Raw genomic sequence first — 10193 nt, forward strand, 5'->3', positions numbered from 1 at the left:
TATATATATATATATATATATATATATACATAATAAGGGTATATAAGAGTTGAGCCTGCTCGACTTTAGCATTCCTTTCTTGTTTAAGTTTGAAAGTCTTGGAAAACCAGTGAGAAAGAGAATTAATAGTATCATAGAAAAACTTGACGGCAGTTTTATTTGTATTCTTTTATAGATCACAAAATCTAAATAAAGATTTTTCAAACCAACTTTGGAATTAGTTTTCCCCCCTTTGGAAAAGGGATTTTTCCGAAAATCTCTTCTTAGTGCGCATCTACACTCTGGTAGGATACTTGAGCACAAATTTCTGCTTCATAGCTCTTTCCGTTTGGGCTGTGGGCTGTTTTCTTGGAATTTTTCTGAGAGTATACAAACTTAGTTTAAACTTAATCAGAATCAGAAAATTGTAGATTTTCTATACAAACGTTTGGAGCACGAATTTACCAAATCAGCCTACGCTATGAAAGGATACTTGAGTCCAAATTTCAGCTTTCTAGCTCTTACCGTTTGGGCTGTGCGTTGATCACCAATCAATCTGTCAGTCAGGACAAACTCTTTTATACATATGTATATATAGAGATGTTAATATAATATTATTATTATTATGCTTATGGTTAAAAACTCTGTTTTTGTTTGCTTTGCGCAGTTCGTCTTCCGAGCCTCCAGTCGCAGTGGAATCTATAATGACCAAATCAAATTTAAAAGCAGCAAGCAGCAGATATACTAGTTAAAAGGTGTCAATTATTTCTATCCGAACCGCTGGGAAGTTGAATCAAAGCAGCAATAACATCGTTTGTGTAAATATTACATGACATACAGACACATAGTCACTAATAGAAGTTCAAAGAATTACGGGAGTTATAAATCACAAATTGCGTGGGAGAGGGACGAAAATTCTGAAATACACATTTTCTGCGTATTCATATAGTTCATCTTCAACTAAAATTTGTAGTCTCCGAGATAGATGTAGACGATTATACGAACGGCGTTACGGAAAATCCCAATTATCGGGGAAGTGGGGGGAAAATCAAAAAAAAAAACAAGTAAAAAAGCTAAAGTCGGGTGTCCCGACTTTGAAATACTCTGTACATATGTTTACAATAGTTATAGAAAATAAAAAAAATTAAGAAAATAAAAAAAAATTCAATGATCGATTTTACCTTTCTCGGTATTCGAACTCACGTAAAGGGTATATAATTGCTCATATACAAAGCAATTGCGTCTGTGTGAGTGTATGTATGCCTATGCGCATCAATTCGTGTCTGTGTAAGCATTTTCGCAGTCAACCAAACAGCAACATCAACAACAGCCGCGGGCAGCGCTTGAGCAGCGCTGCAGCAGCAAATATATTTATGGCTATAACTTCTTGGTAAATCGGTCTATCATAGTCAAACTTGGCATACGGACACATATCGCATTTGCGGGGGAGAGGGGGGTGGGAGGGAAATTCCAAAATATACATTTTCTGCGTATTCACACAAGGCATCTTGGACTAAAATTTGGTGTGCATAGGTCTTATAGTCTCCGAGATATAAGCGATTATACGAATGGAAAATCGGGAAAACCCCCATAGGGGGGAAGTGAGGGGGAAAATCAAAAAAAATAAAACATACTCGTATAGAATACACACATAACGCATCTTTGTGCAAAATTTGGTGTCTCTATCTCTTATAGTCTCTGAGATCCAGGTGTTCATACGGACGGACAGACAGGGCTAGATCGACTCGTCTTGTCACGCTGATCAAGAATATATATACTTTGTGGGGTCTGCCACGCCTCCTTCTGCCTGTTACATTTTTCAGCTCCCGCAAACCTAATATACTTCTGTACATTTCATGTACAGAGTATAACAAACTTGTCTCCAGCTCTTATAATCTCCAGGTGTTCTTACGCACAGACACACAGGGCTAGATCGAGTTGTAATGCTGATCAAAAAGATATGTACATATATACTTTGTGGGTTCGGCCACGCCTTCTTCTGCCAGTTACATTTTTGACCTCCCACAAACCTTATATACTCTATTCATTTTATGGGCAGAGTATAAATACAAGTACTTAGACCAGCAAAGACGAACAAGACCAGCTAGTATATATGTACATATGTATGTATAGCAGTTTTTAATCAATTAACCAACTCCAACAGCATCACAATTAATATTCAACTATTAGTTATTTATAGTGAAATTTTTTTCTTATCTTAATTATACTGCATAATTAACAAAACATATTAGATAAATCATAAACATAGAAATTACATTTCTTAAACCAAGACGAGTATCTATTTATGCCGTACATAGGGCTCTATGTCAGATTGTTGCCGCACCGCCTCTGTTTCCGCGCCGACAGCACAGGTCATCAGTGAGTTGACAGTGCGCTCCTCGCCCGCCTTATATACATAACCGTTGGCCTTGTCAAGATGGCTATGAAGGCGCAACATGCTATCTGTATTGAAAACATCAAGCAACTGGAAAGAAACCAGTGCGTAATCTTCTACCATAGAGCAAATCGCTTCGTTGAGTTTTTGATATTTGTGTATTGCCGGATCTTCATCCAACTTCTCTAGCAGATATTTTAAGTCCAGCACATCAGTGTAGAAGTCCATGTTAAAATGTAACATGGACTCGTGCTTGCGCAACAGATCGGCCTTAGAAAGCACATTTACATGAGGCAGGCTCATGCGCAGCATCGTGTTTAGTGCCATCAGCAGAGTGGCTATAAACTTGGATGGCTCAGAACAGTAATGCGAATCAATAAGATTCACAGTGACCAGGCTATATCGTTCGCTCTCCAGCCGCTCAAAAACGTGAGCCATTGCATTATGATGGGTGTACAGCTCAATCTGACCGGGACAGTCAAATAGAAAGTAATTATATTTGTTTCCCAGCTTAGAAAGTGCCGGCAACAGCCACTTGTCGATGTGTTGCTCTAAATACTCAGCGCAATGCATTAGTGCGCCATTTGGACCCAATTTTATGTGCTCCATGCAGTCCTCTACTGTTATAAGCTCCATGATGTTGACGACAGGCGAGTAAGGCATGTTGTCGTTAGCCGGATCCAAATTAACAACACCAACTTGACGGCCCAAATTTTCATAGAACTTGTATGCTTCGTGGCAATAGGTAGATTTCCCCGATCCTGGTGGACCAATAACAAGTTGGCCATAGCGTGGGTTTTCCACTTTCATTTGCGATTGCATGCGATGCTGCATTTCCTGAAGAAATAAAATAAACAGTGTTCAATTTTAAACCATGTGGCAACGCTGCCACTAAGGGTGAGCAATACGTACAAAATATGTTGCAATGTATTTTGAATGCAACTTTCAAGCAATATTTTCGAAACAGCTTATCATTGATTATTAACCTTATTTAGTTGATGCTGGCTCGATTTTGGCAATATATTGTATATACAATCGTATTTTGTATATATATACATATATATATGTACATATATCGTTTCAGTCACGGTTCCACCTCTCATCGAAGCAATCTTACATGTCATCGATATTTTACTTTCGATAAAATGCCAGCTCTTTTACTAACAGTGCGATTGCCAAAAGTTTGTTTGGTGGTTTAGGTGGCGGTCCGTGCGTTTAATAAAAGGAGGGATTTTTTGAAAGACTAAATAATAAAAGTGACAGTGTGGGAAATGGCGCAACCTCAACAACCGGGCTACCAGAACAGTAAGTTCTTTGCAACTATACAAGCTTAATTTACTTTCAATAAAAGAACAGTGCTGAATCATTTTCTGTAAATGTGTGAGTCAACACGTTGACACCAACATAAGAACACTAAGGCGAACTCCGGAAACAACAGCATGACCATAAATGGAAATAAAGCGGATAGTCGAAGATATATACATACAATGTATATAAAAAACGGCGCCTGCTGTGGTTTTCAGTCCGAATTCACCGGCGACCGCACCCTGTTTTCATTCGCCTACGTACATTATAATGAACTACAGTTGATTGATATCGCTATCTAATTCATATTTTACTGATAAGGTTTTCGCTCAAAATTTATTCAATTTTTACAGAAAATACCTATGCAACATTACCGCGCACTCAACGGGGCCAGCCCATTGTTCTGGGTGCCGATCCTAAGGGCAAGAACTTCCTTTATACCAATGGAAACTCAGTGATAATTAGAAATATTGAGGTAAATACGAAAATTGATACGCGCCTGTTTCTACATTTTGCAGCATAGAATGGCTTGCTCCAAATATTTTATTTTTGGACGCAGCAGCTGTATTGCAAGCGTTGTGTTATTTTCCACTGGATGATGACACACAGAGAAAGCGTTAGTGTGCGGTGGGGTGTCTGCTTGTGTGTCTGTTAGCCAAATTCTATATTTATTTTTATAAATATGTATCTATATTTTTATGTAGATACATATGTATGTATACAAATATGCATATATGATAAATATCGTGCCACAGCCGGCTGCTGTTTTGCAGGCTTTAAGTTTATAGAATCAAATTGTTTGTACCAACACTCCCACACACACACATAATAACAACCGGCACGCTGACTGCAATCATAATCACAAACAGCGTTCTATAGAAAAAAATAAAAATGTAGAAATATAAAAATATATATATGTATACTATGTATGCACATATATAGAAAAAGGTAAAAAGCTTTTAATACATTTATATGCTTTCTAATTCACATTATGCTTGCTGCTGCCATTATATTATGGTTGCTGACGTAGAATCCATCCATCGCCGATGTCTACACGGAACACTCATGTGCAGTCAATGTAGCCAAGTACTCTCCGAGCGGTTTCTACATTGCATCTGGTGGTAAGTGCGCTGCTTTCTGTAATTTTACACTAGTTAGCCATTAGTTGCGTTTCTCCACAACCTTGTTATTGAGTTTGAAAGTGTGAGCGTTTTCTAGCGTGAAGCTACATTTATATGCATGACTCATGTAGAAAAGCCGAACCAAATTAACATATTTGAATTTCTCTTAATCTCTTCGTCATCGGTTCGAACGTGTGTGATTATCCTACGCTCTTATTTACAGATGTGTCCGGAAAAATACGTATTTGGGATACCGTAAACAAGGAGCATTTGCTGAAAAATGAGTTCCAGCCTATTGCTGGCCCCATTAAGGACATCAGCTGGTCGCCCGATAACCAGCGCATTGTTGCTGTAGGTGAGGGACGAGAACGATTTGGCCATGTCTTTATGTCTGAGACAGGCACATCAGTAGGCGAGATAAGTGGTCAGTCGAAGTCTATCAATTCGGCAGACTTTAGACCAGCCAGGCCTTTTCGTATTGTGACAGGTGATTAATGTGATACGAATTTCGTCAATTTCTTACCTTTTCCCACATTTCAACACAGGCAGCGAAGACAATACTATCGCTGTCTTTGAAGGTCCTCCATTTAAGTTTAAAATGACCAAGCAAGATCATTCGCGATTTGTGCAGGCTGTGCGCTATTCGCCCGATGGGAAATATTTTGCGTCGGCAGGCTTTGACGGCAAGGTATTTTTATACGACGGCGTCAGCTCAGAGTTAGTTGGCGAATTCGGCTCACCTGCTCATAAGGGTGGTGTTTATGCATTGGCCTGGAAAGCAGACAGCACACAACTACTTACATGCTCCGGCGATAAAACCTGTCGCTTGTGGCAGGTGCAATCGCGAGAGCTGATTACTGAGTTCGTCATGGGTACCACCGTCGATGATCAACAAGTTTCTTGCCTGTGGCAGGGAGACAATTTACTCACTGTGTCGTTGTCAGGCATTATAAATTATTTGAATTTGGACGATCCCAATAAGCCGTTACGCATTATCAAGGGCCATAACAAACCTATTACTGTTCTGGGCTTAAGCGATGATCGTAGCACAATCTACACGGGTAGTCACGATGGCGTTGTGACAAATTGGAACTCGGGCAATGGAGTCAACGATCGCATCACGGGCTCCGGCCACGGTAATCAGATCAACGGAATTGCGGCGTGGGGTGATTTCGTCTACACCTGTGGTATCGATGATAGTTTGCGGCAGTTCAGTGTGGAAGGCAATAGCTACACAGACTACGTAGTGAAGTTAAACTGTCAGCCACGTGGCTTGGCTATCTTACGCACAGAGAATATCATTGCCCTTGCATGCATCAAGGAGCTGACTTTGGTGCAGGACCAAAAGAAGATATTTTCCTTGCCTATTAAATTCGAGGCAAGTTCAATATCGGCCAATGTTGAAACTTTAGAGGTTGCAGTTGGTGGTGATGATCAAAAAGTGCACATTTATAAGTTAAATGGCAATACGTTGGAACCAAATACAGATCTGGATCACTTGGGTGCCGTGACCGATGTGGCCTATTCGCCGGATCAGAAATACTTAGTTGCCTGCGATGCGCATCGAAAAGTCGTGCTTTACTCTGTCGAAGATTACAAGGTTGGTATTTGCTAGTTTTTCAATTGCTCATCGTACAAAAAATAACTGCGCCTTTTTACAGCCCGCCCATAACAAGGAATGGGGTTTTCACAATGCACGTGTTAACACTGTTGCCTGGTCACCCAATTCGCTGCTTGTGGCCAGCGGTTCATTGGATACCACTATTATTATCTGGTCTGTAGCCAATCCAGCCAAACACACCATCATAAAAAGTATGTCACAATATAAATATTTTTACATGTATTCAATACTAAGCGGTTTCGTTTTCAGACGCCCATCCACAATCCCAAATAACACGACTGGTCTGGTTAGACAATAATACTGTGATCTCTACTGGTCAGGATTGCAATACCAAAGTCTGGGAGGTCGAAACTATTTAGATGCCAATTTATAACTCAGTTACCAAGCATCAGCAGACAATTTTTATACATTTTTACAAAACGCTCTAACCGCGGCCACTTGCCTCCAAATTTCAGCCTATGTTTACCTTTCGCTATTTATATGCCCACACCCACTCACTGTATTCTTAGTTTAAGCTTAAAGTGTTTTCGATTCATATCATCGATAATTATTAAGTTACTTCTTCTAGTATTTGTATATGTAAAAACAAGTCATATTCTTTGCTTGGGTGTTTTCAAAATTTTAATATACTTATACGATTTAGAACAACAACTTTTGATTTTCCATAACTTCCGTAATTCTTGTAATTTTGTACTGAAATTCAACAATAACATCCAGTTAGTGCTTAACTAACCTTATATGAAGTTTTCAATTTTTGATTCATAATACCTCTTTCGGGAATTAAACTCATGTTAGGACTGCACATTTACATCGGGATTGTGTCTATCATGTTTGTATCTAAGTATGTATGAACAACATCTGCTATAATGTGTATATATTCTTGATCAGGGTGGCAAGCCAAGTTGATAAAGCCATGTCCGTCCGTCTATATGAGCGCAAGGATCTCAGAAAGTACAAGAGCTAGATTTACCAACCCTGGTATCCAGGTGCCCATAAGCCCTAGGCAGGTCTGCTTTTTGCGTTGCCCGCAGCTGTTGTTATTGTTGCTTATTCATAGACATATAGACATTCATACACTCCCATAGACGCAATTGCTTTGTAAATGTGCAATTATACACCCTTTACGTGAGTTCGAATACCGAGAGGTAAAATCAATCAAAAATTTTTTTTTAATTTATATAATTATTCTAAACATATGTACAGAGTATTTCAAAGTCGGGCCGCCCGACTTCAGCTTTTTTACTTGTTTTTCTTATACTTGTTTGATATTACCTGCTTTGATTCAAATAGTGCAAGCCACAAATGTTTTGTTTTCTCTGATTGCCTTGTGAGTTTTATTTTCTTTCTCTTCACTTTTGGTGTTAGTTTCATTAATACTTATTACTATTTGTCTTGAGCGGACATTTCGGAATTCCAATCATGCTTTTGAAAAATTTAAGCCCTCCGAGTATGTGCAATAGGACGAGGTTTCTTATTAAGGAATTAAAGGACAATTTAATTGTAGTGACCATTATCACCGAATCTTTCGCTTTGACTATTAACAACTCCCAACGCCAAACCTTCGAATTAGTAGGGATCGACCAACGAAAGGAATGTTTCACTCATGGCCAACTGTATGTTGGCCTATCGCGGGTCAGAGCTTCTCAAAATCAATTTATTTTGCTGCCACATTTTATTTTTATCGTTTAAAAAGAAACTCTGACTCATTAAAGAATAATAAAACAAGAAAGCAATGCTAAAGTCGAGCAGGCTCAACTCTTATATACCCTGTACCACCCCACACAAAATATTTAATTAATTAATTTAATTAAATGTAAGATACTAGCAGGTATTGCCCGCCTTAACCCGGCTCAATATAATGTTTCCAATTGTATTTATTTTGTGTGTGCATAACCTACCCATATGTTTTCACCTTATAAGTTACCAGTAGGAAGGCATTTAATGTATTTAAATGAACATTTTCTGTTCTTGACAAAAAATTGTTCAGTAGTCCGTTACATTTTTGTTCTTGCCAAACTATTTCGTTAAACGAACATGACCACTAAACCTAATATTTTTATAGCCTGTACCCAAAGGGTGAAAGGCTATACTAGTTTTGTGCACATGTATGTAACACACAGAAGGAGGCGTGGCAGACCCTACAAAGTATATATGTATGTTTGAGTTTGAGTTTTTTTTCGATGCACCCCCCCACTCCCCCGCAATTCGTGTTTTTTCTTATAACTTCCGTAATTCTCGGAATTTTGAAATCAATTTTGGTAGGTACATCCAGTTAGTACTAATGTGTCCGTATGCCAAATTTCATCATGATAGGTCAATTCTGAAGATAGTTATAGCCATAAGTAAAATCGCTGCTCATGCGCTGCCTGCAGCTCTGTCGGCAGCGCTCTCCGCAGCTGTTGTTGTTGTTGCTGCTTTGGTTCAACTTTGTGCTGCATACATACACGCATATAAACACGCATAGGTACGTGATGTAAATGTATGCTGTTAAAACTGAACATAAACATGTATTCTCATTTAATTTAATTAATTAATTCATTCATTCATTTTTTTTAATAATTTAATTTTTTTTTTTAATTTTTCTTTTTTGTGGAGAGTACAGGCTATTTTACTGTCGGGCTTGCTCGACTGTAGCGTTCTATCTTGTTTAAAGCTCGTTTTCCCCTTTCTTAGTGTGCTCCTATACTATGATGGATACTATGAAAGGATACTTGAGTCCAAATTTCATCTTTTACCGTTTGGGCTGTGCGTTGATCACTGAGTCAATGCGGTCACGCACAAACTCGAAATATGAAACACGGCACTCGTGTCAATGCCGTGCAACGATGAGCCACGATCAAAACCAAAAACCACTGACAATTCTCATCTCAGTTTGCTAGAGTAAAACTTTCGATAGTTGAAGCCACCGATACCATCAAAATATCGATGTTTGAATGCAATAAGCAGAATATTTAAATAATAAAATCGAATTATTTATTGAGATCAATAAGAACAAATCGTATACATACATACATCTGCCCGCAATGCGAAGCAGAATATGCGTAGCTCCATTATTCGGTTTCTGCTTTACTATCGCTAACGCAGTCGTTGCCTAGCGTTTTTAGAGCATTATTTTTTTTACAATCAAACAACTGTGTTCGATTGCCCAATGTATACATTAATACGAATGTACATACATGCTATATTCATACACAGGCATATATACATACATACATACATACATATGTATGTTTCTCTTTACTTTTTCAACCGTACGTAGAGAACCGCACACATAGACACGAACTGTTGCTTGTTGTGTGTGTGAGTGTGTGTATGTGTATGTGATGTCCCCAACTATTTGATATTTGTTGTTGCTGCATAAAGTTATTAATGAAAACCCTAATGCCAAATGCACTAAACAAAGAAAAAATACGTTTAAAAATGTTTAATAATTTTCAATTAATTAACATTTCTTGCTCTGCCAGTGCAAGACGAATGTACATGCATACATATGTAGATACATATGTACATACATAGATGTGCACATATGTATGTATGGACATTCACACATTAGTGTCTCACATTTTGCTTTGGCTATTTCAATCGTTTGCACGCAACTACACGAACAGCTGTTTGTATGTGTGTGGGTGTGTATGTATACTTAGTTGTCCCCAACTGTTTGATATTTTGTATTGTTTGTTCTGCCTGCTTTTGTAAAATGCATATTTTGAAAATCCTTGAATGCAAAGTTGTAGATTTAGTTACGTAGATTACATTACCCAAATTTGAAATC

The 10193-nt window shown here is 38.3% G+C and overlaps 2 protein-coding genes across 2 annotated transcripts; one reads left to right on the forward strand and one right to left on the reverse strand.

The window, feature by feature from the left end:
- Positions 1–2084: 2084 nt before the first annotated feature.
- Positions 2085–3193, reverse strand: LOC115624776 (GPN-loop GTPase 2). The gene has a single exon (XM_030519608.1). The coding sequence runs from the start codon at positions 3182–3184 to the stop codon at positions 2279–2281; it is 906 nt and encodes a 301-aa protein (XP_030375468.1). The 5' UTR covers positions 3185–3193; the 3' UTR covers positions 2085–2278.
- A 354-nt stretch (positions 3194–3547) lies between these two features.
- LOC115624628 (actin-interacting protein 1) lies at positions 3548–7072 on the forward strand. The gene is made up of 7 exons (XM_030519383.1): positions 3548–3679; positions 4033–4154; positions 4710–4800; positions 5024–5287; positions 5346–6400; positions 6462–6612; positions 6671–7072. The coding sequence occupies exons 1-7, from the start codon at positions 3646–3648 to the stop codon at positions 6778–6780; spliced, it is 1827 nt and encodes a 608-aa protein (XP_030375243.1). The 5' UTR covers positions 3548–3645; the 3' UTR covers positions 6781–7072.
- Positions 7073–10193: the final 3121 nt, after the last annotated feature.

This window comes from Scaptodrosophila lebanonensis, unplaced genomic scaffold (assembly GCF_003285725.1).
Source record: "Scaptodrosophila lebanonensis strain 11010-0011.00,11010-0021.00 unplaced genomic scaffold, SlebRS2 tig00000061-arrow-pilon, whole genome shotgun sequence".
NCBI lineage: Eukaryota > Metazoa > Arthropoda > Insecta > Diptera > Drosophilidae > Scaptodrosophila > Scaptodrosophila lebanonensis.